At 48.1% G+C, this 21,477-nt stretch overlaps 1 protein-coding gene across 1 annotated transcript in view; it reads left to right on the forward strand.

Moving 5' to 3' along the window:
- The first annotated feature begins 383 nt into the window (after positions 1–383).
- Positions 384–21,477, forward strand: part of SMARCA5 (SWI/SNF related, matrix associated, actin dependent regulator of chromatin, subfamily a, member 5) — a 54,490-nt gene continuing 33,396 nt past the window's right edge. Inside the window, exons 1-5 of the mRNA XM_053254031.1 lie at positions 384–764; positions 11,906–11,980; positions 13,924–14,090; positions 15,694–15,794; positions 17,263–17,363. Of these exons, the coding sequence (XP_053110006.1) occupies positions 627–764; positions 11,906–11,980; positions 13,924–14,090; positions 15,694–15,794; positions 17,263–17,363 (582 nt within the window). The 5' untranslated portion in view covers positions 384–626. The remainder of the gene's footprint in view (positions 765–11,905; positions 11,981–13,923; positions 14,091–15,693; positions 15,795–17,262; positions 17,364–21,477) is intronic.

The following is a 21,477-nucleotide window of genomic DNA, read 5'->3' on the forward strand; positions in this document are numbered from 1 at the left end:
TTTTGTGTGACAGTCATTCGCGAAACTGCTTTAACACTCCTTAAGCTCTACAATGAGCAACCGCGGCACAGGTCTTCGAGCTCCCGCCTTCATCTGGAACGCGCCAAAAAGAAAGCAATATCCCACCCAACCCAGTTCAATAAACCCAATGACGCAATACATTTCCCCCCCGTTGGTCCTCCTCGCGCACCTAGCTCCGCCCATCACCGGCAAAATCACTCGCCCTGGAACCATAGACTTACATTCTACCTCTGTGCCAGACACTGGCACCAGTAGGTACCACCTTCTTTCTTCTATTGTCCAATCAGAGTTCGGATTCTTCAAGCACAGGACGACGGGCGCTTTCTCCACGCCCCCCCCCAGCACGATTCTCTTCCCTCACTCACCGCCCGGGCGCGAGGATTAGTCTCGCGAGACTCGAGAGCCGGCTCGGTTCCTGGTTGGAGGAACTGCGTTGAGAGAAAGCCGGGGCGGCAGTGGCGAGGGGGCCGTGGAAGAAGAGAGGAAGAAAGCGCCAGAGGCCGGCCGAGGCACCGGCGGCGAGGGGTCCCATCCATCTGCCGGTGGCTTTCACGCGGGGCGGTCGCGAGTCGGACGGTGGCGCCCGGCGGGACGACGGGTCCATCATGTCTACTGCGGCGGGGCAGGAGACCGAGAATGGAAACTCCCTCGCTGCCAGCGCTCTGGTTCCCGGCACGGAGGACGCGGGGGTGGCCCCGGCAGCCGCGGAGGGGTTGCCCACAGGAGACGCCGAGGAGGGCACGGTGAGGGAGGGCAAAGTTGCCCGGATGGGAGAGGAGTGGCAGCTCCCACGCCAGGCAACAACGCTGTTCCTCGGCGGGCGGCTCTTGCCCGCCGTGTGATGGAGGCGGCTCGTTCGCCGGCTTGGAGGTTGGCTGTGAGGAGTGGGAGGCGGCGGGGTAGGGGAGGAAGCGGGCAGGCGGGAGCCCAGTTGGTCCACGGGGTGGTGGTGGAGGAGGGTTCCTCTCCGCCGACAGAGATGCCCGCAGCCGGGTGGCCGTCGAGTCTCTTGGCGACGGTGCCTCCGGGTGGCGGGTTGGGCCCCAGGCGAGCCGCGTGGGGCTGAGACAATAGCGCGATGAGCAGCCGGCTGGAGAGAGCAGTGTAGCCTCCCATCCTCTGCATGTGCCGGCGACCGAGCGGCCCCAGCCACCGTGTGCTGGGGGGATGCATCCGCAGTCGGCGCGTCCACCTCCCGCCCTCGCTCTTTCCTCTGAAGAGAAGGTTTTGGTGTGGTTGGGGGGTCGTGTTGGGCTCCCTTCTGACGAGAAGTACCCTAACCTCCCCCCGCTCCCGGTCTTAGTCAGACCAAGCGGATGCTCTGCCGCCGTGTTTAGTAGGAGGCCTGGCAAGGCGAAGAGCTGCGCGGAATGGCCGGAGCCGGGAGCGCACAATTGACTCCCCCTTTACCTTTTCTGGAGAACCACCTGCTATTGGGGCTCAAAACCTCAAAACAGCGCAGTTCTAACTCTGCTGACTCAGAAGGTCCCAGACTGTCAGAATTGGGTCGGCAACGTGCACGTTCTGATACGCCTGAATTGTGTCGGTTGGGTGAACTGCGTCTACAAAGAGGACAAGTTCCATGGAGGGCTCCTACAGACAGGTTCCCAGTGCCATCTTACTTCAGGGTGATTCTGTTCTCCCAAGTATTTGAACATGATAGGACATAAGTAGCCTGCTTACTCTCAGGAGATCACAAATCCTCATTGCTCTGAATAGACACCACAGAGCCAGAGTGGTCTTCACTTGGGATGCTTTGATGTAGATTGCCCCGTATGTACTAGATCACGTGCGGGGGCTAAGATGATATAAGGCAGTGTTCTCAATATTTTTGGAGTCATGGACCGTTACAGTCTTTTTACTGCAGTTTCCCGGACCAGCAGTTAGTAAAGAGGTAACCCCCCCTTGCCCCTACCCCCAGGTATCCCCCAAAACATTTTCAAGTGGGGGGGGCACTGCCAGTGGGAGCTATCCAGAGCTCATTTCTAGGCAGGCAGCCCTCAGTGATGATAAAACTCATTTAGCTTCCTCGAAATGAACATTATCCCTGCAGCAAGGGCTGCCTGCCTAGAAATGAGCTCTGGAGAGCTCCCAGCAGTGGAGGCTCCCATCGGCTTGAAATTTTTTGCGCGGGAGGAATTAATTCCTCATGGACCAGCACAGACCAGCACTCAACTCCTCACGGACCATCCGCAGATGGATGGTTGAGAAACACTGATATAAGGAATACTGATAGCCAAAACAATGGTCCCTGAATGGCAAGAGTTTTGCTCATGAAATGTAAGTTTTACGCCATTCCTGACTTGACTTTTTACCAATGGACAAGTTGCACCCTCCCATCCCCACTTTTTTTGGTTAGGCATAATTTTTGCACTATCTAGTTGTGTACCTGTATCTGTTGGACATGACACGACATGACTACAACGTCTCAGCTAATCCATGTAGCTTCAGTTGTCTGAATCTGGAACACTGGGAAATACACCATTTTGAGCCTGATTCTGTTTATGTTTAGTTGGAAGTAATTGAGTTCAGAGGGGATTGTTTCCTCCTTGGTGTGCTTAGCATTGCAGCCTCATCAGTTGTATGTAGAAATGTTATCTCGAGTCTGAAATCTTAAGCTCTAATTCTCCTGAATCTACCTGAAGCATACTTTTTAGATTACTGACTAAGGTTGTGAATAAAAGTTCTTTTTAAATGTACAAAAATAAGACTATTGAAAGTTTAATAAGATCACATTATAGCAGCATATATCTACCAAACAGATGTCACCTCCACTTTGTGATTTTAAAAAATATATTTCTTTAACAGATTTGTGTTAATGCTTTGCAAGTTATTGATATGCCTATTATTCTTCCTCCTCTTGTATTTAATAGGCAATGTTTTGCATGCTTCCACATGCCTCTTGATATAACTAAGATATAGCAATGGAAATTATATGAATATAAGTTATGAGTCATGATTGTATATTGTCTGGTTCCAAGATTTTTGAGTTTGTATTTTGCCTTTATTAACATGGTGTAGAAAGCAGATGTTTCTGGACAATCTTTGTCTGTATGGAAGTGCCATTGGATATATTGAGTGGATTGATATTAACACTTGCTATGATATGAACACACTTGTTCATGAGTTTTTAGGAGCCTTGTGATGATAGATACTAGAATATTGAGATTGTATTCTTAAATGTGCATCTGTGCTGAGGTTTTGCTTGGACTGTTTTGTGAAGTAGTCGGGTTTCCTTATGACCCAGTAAGTTGTTGTCTGATAGCCTCTGACATTCCCTACCATAGTGTATCTATTGTTGGTGATCTTGGCTTCCCTCTGATAGTTTTGCTTCCATTGTCATATAAGTCACAGAAAAAGAAAGTTTAGCAGTTCTGGTAGCTATATTGAAATTGATGTGAATTAGTACCAAGGGACTGAGATGTGAATCAAGAAGTCCCTGGTTTGAATTTCACCTCTGCCATGAACTCAGTAGTTGGCTGTAAGTAAGCCACTCCCTCTCAGCCGCCCCCCGCCCCACCATCAGTGGTCCCTCTAATCTTTTTCATCTCTGTGCAGAATGAGTTTTGTTGTGGGCGGCAGTATCAAGGCAGTGTGCGCACACATGCATTCAGAATGGGGCCTTCCTGGTTCAACCTGAGCAGGATCTAAAATTAACTGAGTGGACATCAAAAAAGTTATGAGCGTGCGCATGTGCATATGCCTTAGAGGGAATAGTGCCTGCCATATGCTAATAGTAATACAAGTCTTACAGGCATTGCAAAAGTATGGATTATTTTAAAAAATACACTTGAAGTCCTTTGAACACACAGCCCCATTAATGTATATTTGAAAGTGCAATATAAATGCTACGGAAAAGAATTTATCTCCAGTGCCCTGGAAATATATCTTCTACAAGGCCCTCCGGTTACCATTCGCATCCATCATACTTCTCATTATGTTGCTGTGGTGCCAGTAAGAATGAATGTATGTTGGGAGTTGCTAGATTAAAAGTTCCAAAATGGACACAGACACTATAGTATAGATTTCTGTCCAAATGAATACTATTTTTGCTGATTTTATAGAAGTATATGAGTATATCAGAAGTACAGTGGTCCCTCGACTTACGAACTACTCGACATAAGTATTTTTCGAGTTACAAACGGCAGTTTTAGATCCGGTTTTAGATGCGGTTTTTTCGACTTACAAATTTTTAGATGGGGTTTTTCCTTGACTTACGAATTTTACATGCGGTTTCCTTGACTTGCCTGCCTGTTTACTGCCTGTTTATTATTGAAAAGAAATGTTCCTGTGCAGTTTGCAAGCCTTACTGGGGGTCTGGGTCTTTTTTCTAGGCTCCGGAACGCATTAATCTGTTCCCAATGCATTCCTATGGGAAACCGCTTTTCGACTTACGAACTTTTCGACTTACAAATGTGCATTCGGAACGGATTAATTTCATAAGTAGAGGGACCACTGTATAGGAACCAGCATGATCAGGAGATAGATGGTTACAGAGTTTTGAATGGATCAAAGATTGGGAGAAAGACGGAGACAATGGAAGGTCAAGTGTTTCTTTCTCTCTCACTCTATACCACATATAATACATGTAGCTGAGGCATTCGGATTACTTTTAACACTAGCCAACCCGCACAGAGCATCTGTGCGCTCTTTGGGGCCGGCTGTTCCCCTCTCCCTCCTGCCCCACTCTCCCTCCCTTCTGCCCCACACTCTTGCCCCTCTTCCCCTCCCTCCCGCCCCACTCTGTCTTGCCCTCCCTCCCCCTCCTCTCTCTCACCCTCCTGCCCGTCTCTCCTGCCCTCCCTCCCCCCCGGCCCCACTCCGTCTTGCCCTCCCCCCGGCCCCACTCCGTCTTGCCCTCCCCCCGGCCCCACTCCGTCTTGCCCTCCCCCCGGCCCCACTCCGTCTTGCCCTCCCCCCGGCCCCACTCCGTCTTGCCCTCCCCCCGGCCCCACTCCGTCTTGCCCTCCCCCCGGCCCCACTCTCTCCTCCCCCTGCATTTTAAAAAGCTCTACTTATCAGGCCGCCGCCACTTCTCCTCTCAGGCGGCGAACAAGAAAGTCCTGCCGCCCGGTTCCCTCCGACACCAGCCTCCCACAGGCACCTGGCCTCGGCAGCCAGTCCTGGTGCTGCCTGGCCAAGAGCCGCCTCTGCGGCCGGGCCCCGCACCACCGGGCCCACCACGCCAAGTGCCACCTCTGCGGCCTGCCGGAGCCCCGCTGCCACCGCTTGCCAGTCTCTACGGCCGGCCTCTTTGGGGCCGGCCACCTCTCCCCCCACCTTCCGCCCCAGTATCTGGGCTCGCTGCTGCGGCCGGGCCCACCACCGCCTCTGCGGCCAGCCCATGACCACCGTGGCCGGGCCCGCCAGCTGGGGCCGAGTACCGGTTTGGCAGCCCGCCGCTGGCCTCCGCAGCCGCCACTTGCCTCCCCCCCTTGCCAGCCAGTCCCAGGGCCAGCATGGCGGCCCGCTGCCGCCATTGGCCTGCGCCCCAGCCAATCAGATGGCTTGCTGGGACGCACATTCCATTGCACACCTAGGAGAAATAGATAGATAGATAGATAGATGGTTGCTTACCACTCTTTTCCCCCTGAGTAGGAGATCGTGAGATAGAGTTTTCTGTGGGTGATGTACTGCACATGCTCGAGACAGAACTGGAATCATGTGACTTGATTGAAGGCCTGGTCACCTCCCAGTCCTGTCTCACTCGGGATAGGACCTGGTTGGAGAGAGCTCTGGTCTTTAGGTATTTTCTCTGCTTACCTTTGCCTTTTTCTCGCTCTTACTGCCCTATTGCTTCCTGTCTCTCTTCCTCAACTCGTGTGCAAGGGTGGGAAGGGAGCAGGTTTCTATTCAGCCCAAAAAAAGCGAATTTTTTTCCAAATTTTACCTTTTTTCCTTTCCAATTTTAATCGGTCTCCAAATTTCTCCTTTTATTTAATTATTATGGAGGTGTCTCACGCCGAGGATTTAATGCAGGGCTCCCTTTCTGAGAGTGCTCATCTACCGCATGCGTTAGATCAGAGCTGTTTACTAGCTCAGCCTGCTGCTTCGGCAGCCTGTTCCACTGCAGCTCTCTCCCCGCCTACATTGCTCCCGAGGGTCGCGGCTCCACCGCCAGTTGCAGACTCCTCTGAACAGCCCCGCTCTTCAAAACCCGCCAAGCAACGGCCGGGTAAGGCTGCAAAGAAAGCAAAACACTTAAATGACCAGTCCTCTGTACCAAAAAAGAAGAAAAAACGAAAGGACTCCAAGAAGGAAGCTGGTCTCTTGGTTGAGGGGCGTAAGCGGCTGAGTGAGCGGCTTCTGATACAATCAGTTTGCCGCCGCTTGAAACTGAAAGCGGGAAAGAATGGCGCTAAGACTAAAGAGAAGGACAGGGAGTGCGCCAAAATCGATACAACTGCCGCCGGAGCCCGGTGGGCACCTTTCCGGCTCCTATATCAACACATTCTAATGATCTGGCGGTAGAGGGGGAACCGGCTGGTCCGCGCTGTCCCCCCCTGCTCCAGAATGCAGCCCCAGGCACTTCTCATCTCCCTGCTCAAACGCAGACTGTAAGTAGCGATCCCTTTTCTCCTCAAGCCACCCAGTGGCTAAGAGCTTTATTCGCTAGAGAATTTAATTTAGAGCCACCTGCGGCTCCGTATATTCAACTAGGGCAGCCTGCAGACCCTGTTAACAGCGTGCCCTCAGCTCCTACGGGCTTTCCAAAAATAGCCCTTTCTGACTTAAACCAGACTGACCTGCATCAGGCTCCTTTACCTGGTGCCCTTAATCCTGCTCTCCCATTACAAAGAGAGGCTGCCCCTTCTATACCAGGAGAGCATAGGGGGCATAGGAGAACCAGAGCACTGGCTGACAATCGCCTTTCCTCATCCTCCCCAGACTCCAGCCCTAGGCGCAGAGCTATCCCCACGTGGGAAAGGGGTTAGTTTATGCCAAGACCTCCCACTCTCAGACGCAGAAGCAAACGCAAGAGGAATTCTTCCTCTTCCTCCTCTACCTCTCCTCAGAGGCACATTCCCCCCCCATCCAAGCCTACCCTCCCTAATCCTATGCTACCCCCCCTCTCAACCCTCTAACCCTCAACCCCCCCTCCCCACTTACCGGCCTTACCTGCCCCACCAGCTATTCCTCACTCCTCCGGGGAGCAGTCCTCGCACTCACACCCGCTGGCCCCCGTCAATGACTCTGATTCTGGAAAAGAGGAGGGAGAGTTGTCCGAGGAAGAGATCAATCCCCCCATTTCTAATTCCACTAGGTTATTTTCATCCTCAGATTTTGAGATTCTATTAGCTAAAGCTAAACACACAATCAAGGATGTCTCCCCCGCAGAGGATCCATCCAATACCACTACTACCTCCTTTGACCAACAGGTTTTTCCACCCACAGCGCCAAATAACCTTTTCCTCCTCTATTCAAGAAGGTTATGTGTGCTGAATGGCAACGTCCTACGTCAGCCAAGCCGATTGGCAGCTTACCAAAGAAACACTATCTCCTACCTTCAGATGTGGCTTCTCTCATCGCGATTCCTAAGGTGGATCCACCTGTCGCCCAATTGGTGTCAGGGGCGGTCGTCCAATCCGAGCATCAGGAGCAGCTCAGATCCCAAGAAGACCGATGCTGTGACACCCTGCTGAAGAAAACTCATGAGGCTTCCGCGTCGGCTATCAAAATGGCTACTACCAACTCCATCTTCGCACGTGCTACGGTCCTCTGGGCTAAGGAGCTGGTGCAGTGGGTCCCCCCGGAACTTACCAAATTACGCCAGGGGATTAACAAGATGGCCAAGGCCGCGGCTTTGACCGCAGACTCCAGCCTGGACATTATACAACAATCTTGCAGAGCCTTGGTCTCCGGTGTCGCGGTTCGCAGGATCCTCTGGCTCAAATCCTGGCACGTTGATACCAAATCGAAGATGGCCCTGACAGCATCCCCCTTTTCGGGTTCATCCCTATTTGGCGAGTCGCTGGATCCCATCCTGGTGGATACCAAAGACAAAAAGAAAGTCATGCCAGCTGCTAAGAAAGATTTCAGGTCTTCCTTTCGCGGCGGCCATAGTTCCTTTCGTCCCTTCCGCCAGCCCTACAACCAACCCTTTCAACATGACCAAAACAGAGAGTCACGCTCCTCATTCTCCAGAGGTTTCAGATGCTCACAGTGGAGACCCCGTTCCAGAGGCCATCCCCGTGGAACAAACTCTCGCTCCTTCACTTACTACCGTCAGCGGAAGCAATGACGACATCCCCGTGGGTGCAAGGCTGTCGCACTTTCTGCTAACCTGGATGTCGACAGCTACAGACAAGGGGGTCCTAGACACCATCTCGATGGGATACTCCATAGACCTGCTATCCCCCCCACCTTCTCGCTTCATCCCCACTCCAAAATCCTCCAACCATCTCAAACATCGTCGGATGAAACTTGCTATACATAATCTGCTTCAGATCAATGCCATACAGCTTGTGTCCCCCCTGGAGAGGTTCCAGGGAGTTTATTCCATTCTATTCCTGGTACCGAAAAAGGACGACTCCTGGAGGGCGGTGCTAGACCTCAAGGCCTTCAATCACTTTGTAAAGAAAAAGAAGTTCCGTATGGAATCTCTCCGCACTATAAAGGAAGCGGTGAGAAAGGGAGACTTCCTGGCCTCAGTGGATCTCTTGGAGGCATATCTACATGTCCTGATCAGACCCTCCGATCGAAGATTCCTCTGCTTCCTATACAATGGAGAACACTATCAGTATCGGGCCCTCCCCTTTGGACTGGCCTCGGCCCCGAGAGTCTTCACGAAGTTGATGATCTCCCCGAACTCCTTCCTCCGCCTCCAGGGTGTGGGCCTGCATCCATATCTCGACGACATCCTTCTCAGATCGCCCTCCAAGGAGCAAGCATCCAGGGATGTTCAGAACACCATACAGACTCTGCGTGACCACGGGTTCATAATCAACCTACAGAAGAGTCACCTCGTTCCTTCACAACAGCTGGTCCATTTAGGAGCGCTTTTCAACACTGCTCAGAACACAATCTCCTTCCCCCAGAAACGCAGGGCTTGCATTGCCAAACAACTACGCCCCCTCCTGGGCAAATAGGAGAACGTCATGACCTTGGCCCAAGCCCTAGGCTCCATGATAGCCTGCCTGGATTGCACCCCCTGGGCAAGATGGCATTCCCAGCCTCTTCAATGGCTTCTTCTTCCATGGCAAGACCACATCATGGGAAACCAGAAACAACTAATCCCTCTCACCCAGGCCGTCAAGGACTCTCTCCTATGGTGGCTATCACCGGCCCTCCTCTGGGGGACTCAACTGACAGAACCCAGCAGGGTTCTGGTCACGACCGACGCCAGTCAAAGCGGATGGGGAGCCCATTGCCAGGGCCAGGTCGTACAGGGCTCCTGGACAGACTCAGAAAGGACACTCCCCATAAACTGGCTGGAGCTTCGAGCAGCCCGCTTAGCTCTTTGCCACTTTCAACACATTCTCCACGGTCGCCATGTATTACTGCGGACAGACAACATCACCGTAAAGGCCCACATAAATCAACAAGGGGGGACCAGATCTCCCTCCCTAATGACGGAGACAGACCTTCTACTAGCCTGGGTGGAACTCAATCTCCAATCTCTGATCGCCAAACACCTCAGGGGCGATCACAACGAAGTCGCGGATTGGCTCAGCAGGGAAGCATTGGATCCGGGGGAGTGGTTGCTACACCCGGAGGTCTTTCAACGGGTCTCCAGACACCTGGGAGTTCCAGCAGTCAATCTTTTCGCAGCTCCGGGCAACAATCAACTTCCACACTTCTTCGCAAGGTACCACTCTCCCCTCGCGGAGGGGATAGACGCCCTACACTCTCCTTGGCCAGCAGCACTTCTGTATGCATTCCCTCCAGTACCAATTATCATGAAAGTCCTCCAGAAGCTCCGATTAGAAAGAAGGGAGCTGATCCTGATAGCCCCTTACTGGCCTCGCTGCCCGTGGTTTCCAGACCTCCTGAAACTGGCAGTGGCCCCTCCTTGGCACCTACCCAATCGCCCGGATCTCCTACACCAAGGCCCGGTCCTTCATCCGGACCCAATCTGGTTACGGCTAACCGCTTGGAGGTTGAGCACGCGAGACTCGCAGACCTAGGGTACTCCCAGGACGTCCAGGACACCATCTTAGCTTCCAGACGCCCTTCCACAATACGCATTTACCAGTCCACCTGGTCGGCGTTCCTGCGTTGGTCTCTCACCCACGTCAAGGACCCTATGGAGGCAGGGGTCTCAGAGGTCCTAGAATTCTTACAGTCGGGACTTCACATGAAGCTTTGCCCCAGTACCCTCAGAAGACAAGCTTCTGCATTGGCATCTATCCTCCAGCTCTCCCAATGTGTAACGGGCCCTGCACACCTGCACCCCCACTTGTCCAGATTCCTACGGGGGGCTTCCAACTTGGCACCTCCCCCCATCTGACGTTTCCCCTCTTGGAGTTTGAATCGGGTCCTCAAAGCCCTCACCAAAGAACCATTCAAGCCAATCGCTTCAATTCCCTTAAGAACTCTTTCATTCAAGGTTGCCTTCCTGGTAGCCGTGACCTCAGCCCGCAGGGTCTCAGAGCTGGCCGCCCTATCCGCTCACAAGGAATTTTGTACCTTCAGCGCTGACTCAGTCACCCTCCGACTGGACCCCACCTTCCTTCCCAAAGTCAACTCTTCCTTTCATAGAGAACAGGTGTTGGTCCTCCCCTCCTTTTGTCCAAATCCGGTCCATCCAAAAGAAAAACTCTGGCACAAGCTGGATGTACGCAGGGCATTACGCATGTACATACAGCGCACTCGATCCATTCGCCGGGCAGACTCTCTATTCATTTCTTTCCGTACTAGCAATCTAGGCGACCGGGTCTCAAAACCCACACTAGCCAGCTGGATTAGATCCTGTATTCACATGGTGTATACAGCACTCCATCTCACCCCCCCGGAGGGGTGACCGCACACTCCACTAGAAGCGCTGCCGCCTCGTCTGCCTTTTGCGCTCACATTCCCGTTTCTGAGATATGCAGAGCTGCCACTTGGTCCTCGTCCACTCCATTCATCAAACACTATAAAATTCCGGACTTTTCTCAGGACCAGGCGGCATTTGGTCGCACCGTTCTCCAGCAAGTAGTGTAGACACATCCTCCCATCCTGGATCCTGGTAGCTGCTTGGGCATGTCCCTATCTGAGGATCTCCTACTCAGGGGAAAAAGAGACATTGGTCTTACCGTGAAGGTTCTTTTTCCCTGAAGTAGGAGATCCTCAGCCCTGCCCGGATGTGTGTCTGGGTTGGGGCGTAGTCTGTCTGAGTTGTTCGCTATTGTTCTCCATGGGAGGGGTCCATTTCTGGAAATATTGACGGGCCTGCTCCCAGGGCTCAATAGAATCCTTCTTTCCTCTTCTAGCCTTCTCTGGGCACACTGTTCGTGCCCTTGCTGTTGCTGTTTTTTCTTGTTCCTTATATATTATTACAGTTGATCCTGTTAGAATGAGCTCTCTCCACCGAAACCATCACGCCTCGCTCATCAGTCCTGGAACTGGGACTGGGTGGTGACCACGCCTTCAATCAAGTCACATGATTCCAGTTCTGTCTCGAGCATGTGCAGTACATCACCCACAGAAAACTCTGAGGATCTCCTACTTCAGGGAAAAAGAACCTTCACAGTAAGACCAATGTCTCTTTCCATTTAGTAGTTGTTTTGGTAGACAGTAAAAATAGATGAGAAATTACATCTGAACTTTCCCTAAGATAAAATAGTTTAGCATGGCAGTTTCTAATAAGAAGAACTGGTTTGTGTTAGCTGCTTCTTAAAAATACTTTGTGAAATTTTAAGGTTTAGCTGATGTTTACTATTCTTTGTTGTCTCCCCCTCAGGAAATGATTGATGATGAATCACCAGGAAAGCAAAAAGAAAACCAGGAACCGGATCCTACATATGAAGAAAAAATGGTTTGTAGTTTGTAATGTAGTGGCTCGTCTATTTATAGTTTTGTACTAGTGAATGGCTCATCTATCTGGTTTATATATCTATTAGTAAGAAGCTACTGTGTTGCTGCTGTCTGAGATTTCCTCTGAAATTTTTTATATGAGTGATGCAAATATAGTTGCAGAGAACGATTATGCATTGCCTATTCTACTTGTCTGAATTGTGGCCCTCTCCCACCATGTACATTTTATAAGCTAGCAGTCACAGTGTCGCCCTATCAAGGGAGGGGATATCAAAGGAGGTACACGAGAACCACGTGACCTGGCAATCATTGTGCTGCTAGCTTCCAAATAGCAGTGAGTAGCCTCGTCTGACTTTCTTTGTACTTTCAGCTTCACAGCTGCTCTTTTCCCTCTCTGTCCCTCAAAAGAGTGGCAATGGGATGGCTGTTGTGCACAGAGCAGGGTCTTCCAGGCACTGCTGCCTTCTGCATCTTTCTACCAGACACACAGTGGGAAAGATTAAGAGCTGAAAATCTGAGCATTTCACACAAGGCTGTCTTATTTATAAATGTAAATTTTGGAGGTGCAATTCAGGGCTGTTTCTCCTATCATCTCATAGTAAGGAAAACAAGCTGATGTGTAGCTTTCTAGTCTTAAAGAGCAAGTAGCTCTTCTAGTAGTATGACTTGTCCCCTTAGCTAAGTAGGGTTCGCCCTCCTTGAATACGAATGGGAGACTTGATGTGTGAGTACTGTAAGATAGTCCCCTCAGGGAATGGAGCTGCTCTGGGAAGAGCAGAAGATTTCAAGTTCCCTTCCTGGCTTCTTCAAGGTAGGGTTGAGAGAGATTCCTGCCTGGAACCTTGAAGAAGCTGCTGCCAGTCTGTGAAGACAATACTGAGCTAGATAGACCAATAGGTCTGACTCAGTATATGGCATGTTTCTATGTTCCTATGTTATCTGGTCATGTGGGAGCAATTTTTGCCTGAGTTCATGTCAACAGTTGCTATCTGGAAATATCTGCTGTATTCCCTCTCTTGTTTATGGAGAAGAGATCACTTATTGTTCTGAGGTACCTACTTAATTTCAAATTTATGCAAATAATGTGGCTGGTACAGCAAGGGAATTAAGTTTGACTTTTTAAAAGAATGAAATATCTCAACTATGTAATGTTTTCTATTCCTAATACATTTGATATAATTGTTGATTCTGAATTGCAGGGACACAATACCTATATAGTCAGCCATATAACATGGCTGATTATTCTTGAAAAGGCCATTACATGGTATTCCCAAATAACTAAAATATGACTTGTATGTGCACAACTTATGGTTTTGAAAACATAAATGTTCTTCAGATATATTAAAATGTTTATACAGTATGCACATTTTCCCCTAGTGGCCAACATCCAGACTAATAACATATGCATGGACGAATGTTTTGTGTGCCCAAAGTGGGAGGAGCAATTTTTGTTCACTTTCCTTTCTTACTACTCGTACTTATATACTCCTTTTCAATGGAAAAAGTTCTCAAAGTAGTTTACAAAGAAAAATAATAATAGGGAGATGGTTCCCTGTCCCCTCAAAGGGCTGACAGACTAAAAATAAACACAAGGTAGACACCACCAACAGAAAGGATTCTGTTCTGGGCCTGAAGAGGGTCAGTTGCTTTCATCCTTATTAATTGTTATCCCAGTAAGAGAATCCCCACTTTGAGAGGTTCATATCGTGGGAAAGCTGGATTGACCAAAACATGACACAGAGGCTGATATCAAAACAGTTGTCTTCAAAGTTAGGTTTGAATTGGAGGAGGTGGTGGTCTTTAGATGAACTTAGTCTAGACTGAGGAGGGGGTTCTCTTAATTGGTATTGTTGAATAAATTTGATTCTGAAATGCTTGAAAATCTAATTCCAGAATTGGAATTCTTAATTTATAAGCCTGTGATCTTCTGTATTTCTGTTACAGCAAACAGACCGAGCGAACAGATTTGAATATTTGTTGAAGCAGACAGAACTGTTTGCTCATTTCATTCAGCCTGCTGCTCAAAAGACTCCAACTTCACCTCTGAAAATGAAACCAGGACGACCACGAATAAAGAAGGATGAAAAACAAAATCTGTTATCAGTTGGAGAGTGAGTATTACCTGTTCTCATTACCACTTCAGTGGAGCTATGTCCCTTTTTGTAATTTGAATGTCAGCTCAGCTGCAATTCTTCGCACATGTGCTTTTGACTTATAAAACTTAGTTTGTTTCTACATGTGTAAGACTAAGTTTTACAAACGACTAAGTTATTTTGTAAATAAATAACTGTGACTGAGAAAATGCAGATAGATAGGTCTTTATTATGGTACTTGACCAGATACAATTAACAATCGCAGTTCATAACCGCCTACAGTCTGTACAATAAGTCTGTATCACATTAACCCCATTTAGATAAGAAAAGTTCACCTCGTGAGGTGAACATCATTATTTAACCGATTGAGGGAGCCTTCACCATTACTTGACAAATTCTATATGCAATAGCGCAAAATTTGGCAAAACGGGAAGTAACACATACATTCTTATCCACAAAAAGAGATGTTTAATAAAATCCATAGATCTTCCTGGCAAACCTGTTAAAAGGGATAAAATCAATTTATTGTATGGAATGCAGTAAAGAGTGCAATGAAGTAAAATATGTGCCACATTTTCTGCTTCCTCTGAATCACATGAATCTAAATGCCCCTCTGAACAGGGACATCTGTGCAAATGATAAGGTATCTTTTTATATCTTCCCTCCAACCATGCTGATGGAAGAACATTGAAACAATCCAAGGTAAAAGCATGTTGCATCGTAAAGATAACTTACTGAGGATTGAGGAGGGGTACCCAGTTAATACAGTTGGGAAGTGACTAAGACATTTTGTAAATAGGCTTCTGGTATGGGAGAACAATGACATGATATGTGTGTTGTGTTGCTTTTGTATAGGAGAAACAAAACAAATTGGGAAATTTGATGTTGGAAACATGATTAATATATTTTGCCTCTGGTATTAAGCACTGCTATGCCTATGAAGTCTCTTTGATTCTGTGTTCAACTTGCAACCTTGTGAGTGAGAAGAATGAAACCAAAAGCAGACCTGTCTTGCTTTTTCCCTCATGGTCCCAGTGTTGTGGGATTTAGTGCAGAATGAAGGCTGCCTGAGCCCTTATCAAAAGCCTTTTAGTTTTTCATGGTGACTATATTTGTGGGAAAGTGACTCTAATTAAGCTAGGTAGATGCTTTTTTAAAGTAATATTTATGACTCATTAATGCTTCCTATGGTGTTAGACTTTGGGGACTGAAATAATCCTTTAAATGAACTTAAATGCGTAAACATGTTCCCAATAAAAGCAACTTTGTTTCTATGGGGTATAATGGTTCTGTGGGGGGTTGTTGTTAAAATTTGCTTTTAAGGAGCTAACTACTCAAAGTCAAAACTCCTTATCTCATTGTGGAGAAAGGACACTTAAAAATATAATGCTTATACATCAGATGTAATGAATCCACGAACTGATAATGGCCATACATCATTACTTAACCCTAAATGAGTTTACATTTGCAAAAAAAGCCCCTTGTGGGTGAATATAACGTAACTGAAAACAGCAGCTATTAGTGAAGAAATTAAGTTCACAGTTGCTTAATCTACATATTTAGAAATGTGTTGGAATGCACTATAGCAGCTTCTTACTCTAGACTTTTATGTTGTTTTCAGTTACCGCCATCGTAGAACTGAACAAGAAGAAGATGAGGAGCTGTTGACAGAAAGCTCAAAGACCACGAACGTATGCACTCGATTTGAAGAATCTCCATCATGTATGTGTTCAGTTTTTTATCATCTAAATCACATTCTTCATTAAACTTAAAATGGAAATATTTTGATATACTAACTTTCTCCAGAGGATGATTTCATGGAAACTTACGCACTAGCTCAATGTTGATCAACCAAAGATCACTTGTTTACATTTGTATTTGAGTGAAATACTTACCTTTATATACAAATCCCAGAACATGCCCTTTCCCCATAATCCTGTACTTCCCTTCCTTGATCTCAATTACAAAGAAAACTCCAGGCTGTGACTGTGCTCCAAAAAAGAGGGCATACACACAGAGCTAGAACTTCCTTTTGATTTCCGTGCAGCAGTTTTCTGCACTCTGTTTTCTAAGCCAAACACCAGTTCATATCTTCCAGGATGAGAGTCTCTGCAGATAAATATATTGCATGCCAGTTTTTCTTTCTTGGCATAATTGACTTTGTTAGGTTGTGCACCATATGTTAGATTTGAGACTTTGACTCTCAAGATCCCTTATAGTGATTCCTGATATTAAACATATGTAAAAGTTGTAATCATGTGTGATGCAATCCGAGTTGTCTTCAGTGATTCTGTGTGTACTACCTGGCACTTTCGAAGGATTGCGGTAGTGGGAGAGAGGTTGAACTTTTTTCATGGAGCTGCCCAGTTTCTGAAGATGATTGAAAATGTGAGAGGGGATGCAGGAAAAAAATTCAAAAAATATAAATGTCTATACACAATAAGTGATGTATATATGTGTATATAACCTCCTCACCCTCAGCATTCTATCTTCAGAGTAGGCTCTCTTCTGAGGGCTAAATGGACAACTGGACTGAGACTGCTGCTAGCATTTGCTTGCCCTGTGCATGTTCTTACTAGAAGGAGCAACTACTGTAATCACACTGCATAGCCAAACAGTGTTTGTTTTTCAGAAAAGATAAATAGCACATCTGTGATTCTGCAACTTGCCCCTCTTCTCCACTTCCACATTGCATCTGTTTGGAGCAGATAACATGGTTACTTGACATTACCCATTTTGGGATAATTTGTCTTATGACTAATGTGAGACTGAAGCACACAGTCATTTCTCAAAGACTTGAGCTTTCTTCAGTCATTTTAAAGAAAGCAGGGAGTATGTGGTTGCATACAACATCCTGAGAGTTCATCTGTAAGCCCAACGCTGACAGGCTTAGAAGCTTCACCCTTGTGCTGTCCATAGTTCCTGTTTATCTGCAGGGACAAACGCCATAACTGTGGACGGATTCTTTCTGTAACCAGAAGGCTGAAGATGGCTTTGAAGTCAGACAGGTCAGTAGGTGGGATAATCTTGGCTGCTTTGGCCCTGATGGTCCCTAAGGCCTTTACATCCTCTACTAGGATTCTTATAATATCTTTCCACACTTAAGTACAGTGTCATTGGAAATATTTGTTATGAAATGTATGCGTAAAGATTTGAAATTTTAAAATAATATTTGCTGTTGTCTTTGCAGATGTAAAATCGGGGAAACTGCGTGATTATCAGGTCCGAGGCCTGAATTGGCTCATTTCTTTATATGAAAATGGCATTAATGGCATATTGGCAGATGAAATGGTATGAACCACTGACTTTGTTTTCAACCACTTTAAATCTGACTTAAACTAAATTTAATAGTTTCTATGTTCTTGTGATATAAAGTTTGTTCTTATATCAAGGTGTGACTAAAACTTGATATAAACTAAAGTAATGGTTGACAATAAAAAAAAACCAGCAGTTCACAGTAGAATATCTTATATGCTGATTTGCCTTAAGGGAAATGCAAACTAAAAGTGTCTTTCTTTGTCCTGTGGAATAATGTATGCTTTCAAGTGCACCTTTTCTGGTTAAGAGTGTTTCACATTCACTAATATAGTTCAGTAGGAAGTCATTTACAGTATTTGGATATCTGATATTTCAAGGAGGTTGGAGGACTAGTGTTGAAGTTTTCTCTCTCTTTATTGAAAAAATTGCTATATCTTGTGGCTATTGCTTGAAAGTTGTTCCTGGGTTGGAGTTATGCTGCTTCATTTAGATTGAGCATTGTAGCTTTTGAGAAGTATAGGGGATCCTAATTAATGGTTGGGGTGTTTTTCTAGTGTGTCGAGTTGTCAAACACGCCTTTCTTGTGCTCTCTGAAGTTATCTTAGGGCCAGTTTACATATTCTCTATTTGGCAGTTCTTTCCTTGTCATGGGATAGCAACCTCTCTAACATACAGCAGGCTACATGTTGTCATGTATCTCATCGCCTACAGATTTCTATATCAGGCAGAATAGAAATTCAATAAAATAAAAATTAAATAAAGCATGATTCAGTATGTAAATATATATTTGTGCAGAAGCACATTGGTTCTTATCTATCTTCCTCACCATTCTAGATTTCACATTATCTGAAAATCATGTTGAATTGGGTGTGTACATATGGCCTCTATGTATGTAAAGGATTGCTGGCTAATGAGTGGTGTAAGGATGTGCACAAAATGCTATTCGAATGCCAAATTTCAGCACATACCCTGCCCCTTTAAAATTGAGGAGAGCAAGTCCATATCTGTTCCGCCGCCACTCGCTGCTACTTAATCATGGCACTCCCTTACCTAGGTGCACCAGCAACACTCCCAGCTGCCCCTGCGTGACTCTGGCACACACGTGGCCTCCACATATGCAAAACTTGATATAAACAGAGTCACACAGGGGCAGCTGGGGGAGAGAGTCGCTGGCATGCCAAGATAATGGCACCCCTGCTAACTTGGCAAAGAGGCACCTTTTAACATGGTGATTCTCTTTATTTAGCAAGGGGAGAGTAACTGGCACTATCCAACCCCAGCACAGTACTTCCAGTGACTGTTGCTGGTGTCTATCTTATGTTTCTTTTTAGATTGTGAGCCCTTTGGGGACAGGGATCCATTTTATTTTTCTTATTTATTTATTATTTCTCTGTGTAAACTGCCCTGAGCCATTTTTGGAAGGGCGGTATAGAAATCAAATAAATAAATAAAATAAGGTAGCATGGGGGAGCGCTGTGATTAAGGAAGTGGCAGTGAGTGGTGGAGGAATAGGTATGGGCCTGCTCTCCTCTGTGTTAAAGGGAAAGGGAATGTGCTGCAATTCAGTGTTTGAATCATGTTTTGTGCACATCCCTAGAGTGGTGTTATTTAGATCTGGTATGGGATCCGTTGAATCCATTAGAATGGTTTCTGTGCCTGCTTGGAAGCCTCTCGGTGTCGAATTTTACAGCTCCTTTTTGGCACCTGCGCCCCACCCCACATGACTATTTAAGGCGGGAGGAAGCGCAGGCACCTCAGTTCCTTTGCGACTGCCGTAGAGATCACTCGGTTTCTACGGCTCCTTCGTGTGCTTTCCTTGGGAATTTTCTATTTTCTACTGGTTTTTGACTTGGACTGAATTCTTGACTTCTCTTGCCTACTGATTTGGATTATTTGCTATTCCTTCTGACCTGGACTGTGACTGTGTCTGCTTCTCTAACCCCTTCTACGTGTCAAAAGATCGGACTGATTTCCCGGCAACAGACCTCGGATTGTGAGTACGATGGATTCCCCGAAGGGGAAGAAAACCTTTAAGCGCTGCACTAAATGCAATGCCAAATTGCCCTCTCAAGACCGCCACAGCTTGTGTTTGCTGTGTCTGGGCGAGGCCCACATAACTTCGGCCTGTAAAATTTGCCAGTCTTTCTCGAAGCACATGAGACGGAATCGAGAGCTCCGTTTACAAGCTTCTATCTATGATGATGTGTTGGCTGCGCCTTCCTCTTCTGCGAAATCTCCACAACCACACAGCTTGAAGGACCTGGGTTTGGCCCAGTCTAAAACTTCGACGCCCCCCCGCTAAGGCCCCTAAGCTCTCGAAGAAGCCGGGCGACAAGAAGGCGTCTCCGAGCGGCCCCGCCAAAAAGAAGAAAAAACAGGCCCCGTCAGAATCAACTCCATCACGATCGGTACAGGACGTCGTAATTCCCTCGACATCGAAAGTGCCTCTGTCCGAGGAACCATCGGTGCCTCCGATACCGGAGACTACACTACACTCGGTATTGATGGTTTTGCTTCAGCCAGCTGCTTTGACATCGAGCGAACTGATACCGACCGCTTCGACACCGAGACCTAATCCTCGTTCGACACCGACAGCATTGATCTTGACGCAATTAGTACAGTTGACTTCAAGGGGAAAGGCATTTCTCCCTCGAAGTAGGAGGTCACGGCTTACATAGGGTTATCTTCCACTCCTTGCTCCCAATAGACAGGAAGTCTCAGGTCTTTCAGGTGTCGTAGGTCCGCCCCCCTTTCCGGGCATGCTCGGGTGTCCCCCCAGTTCCTTCCTGTCTACGCTCCTGATCAGACACACGGGGCTTCTGCCCCTCTTCTTCTATCCATTTCCATCGCTTTTGGTGAGCTAAATTTCTCCTTTTTCGATCTGGGGATTGATCTTTCTCAGGCTGAGGACACCCTAGCTGGTTCCCTATCAGAGGGCACGGGGGGGAGGAAAGAAATAAAGTTGTTAACGAGGCGACCGCCAAACGGCGTCGCCATCTCTCCTCGGGCACACATGGCCCGATTAAGAAAAAGAAGCCCCCCCAATCGAAGAGAGACAAGGGCAAACCTCAGCCTAAAGGGGACAAGGGCAAGCAAAAAGCTTTACCCAACCCCAGACAAAGTGAGTGGATCCTTATTCAGGCGGTTTGCAGTGATTCACTGCAAACCGGGGTTAAAGGAAACCACGTGGACACCTCCTCCCAGCCAGCCCCAAGTTCCCAGTCAGAGACGGCAGAAGTGGCGGCTAATAGCACCGCCACAGAGCCCAGACGGCTTCTTAGCCGGAGGGAACGCTGCAGCTCCACAGCTTCCAAGCTGCTTATCAGCCAGAGGGTGCGCTGAGGCGAACAGGCGGGAAACCGGGACTCCCAAAGGCTCCTTGGTTCTAACCCTCGCAGCGGCGGCTAGCGGCTCTCGGCGTCCCGATTCCTCTGGGGGCGCCGCGACAGCATGCTCCATCCTGGCGGGCCCAAATTGCGCCTCCCTAAAAGTAGGAGCGCCGATTAGCTGGGAGGTGGAGACCGCCAATTCGAGCGCGATCAGCTGGGCGGCGGAGACCGCAGAGATGAGAGACTTTCTCGTGGCTGCATCTTTCCCTCCTCCCGACCCCAGCCACTTCTCATCGGCTGCAGGAGTGCTGATCAGTTGGGCGCCGCAGGATCGGGCTCTGGGAATGGGCTGCACGCACACCGTGCCGCCCCTTACTCATGAGTCGGCGGCAACAACGGAAAGGGAAACCAGTACTTTAAAGCAGCCAACGACAGGCCCCATAATAACGGCTCCTCGCCTTGTAAATGAGGCTGCGCTGCCACCTACTGCCTTGCAGGCGCAAATGCAGGCTCCGGCTCCTCGCCTGGTAATTGAGGCTGTGCTGCCACCTACTGCTTCACAAGCGCAAGTGCAGGCATCCACTCAGCTCACACTGACTGGGATGCATGCTGAGGGACTGGCAGCTTGGGGGACGGGCGAAGCCTGTGTGCCACTCATCCTCCAGAACCTTTCATGGGCGCGGGCCAGATTGGGCGAAGCCTCGATGCCTTTCTCCCACAGTGACACCCTTCTGGCAGGGACCAGGCTGGGTGAAGCCACAGTGCCACTCACCCATGCCATAGGGGTCCAAGCGCAGGCAGGACTGGGCGAAGCCGCA

The sequence above is a fragment of the Hemicordylus capensis genome, chromosome 5, assembly GCF_027244095.1.
Source record: "Hemicordylus capensis ecotype Gifberg chromosome 5, rHemCap1.1.pri, whole genome shotgun sequence".
Classification (NCBI taxonomy): domain Eukaryota; kingdom Metazoa; phylum Chordata; class Lepidosauria; order Squamata; family Cordylidae; genus Hemicordylus; species Hemicordylus capensis.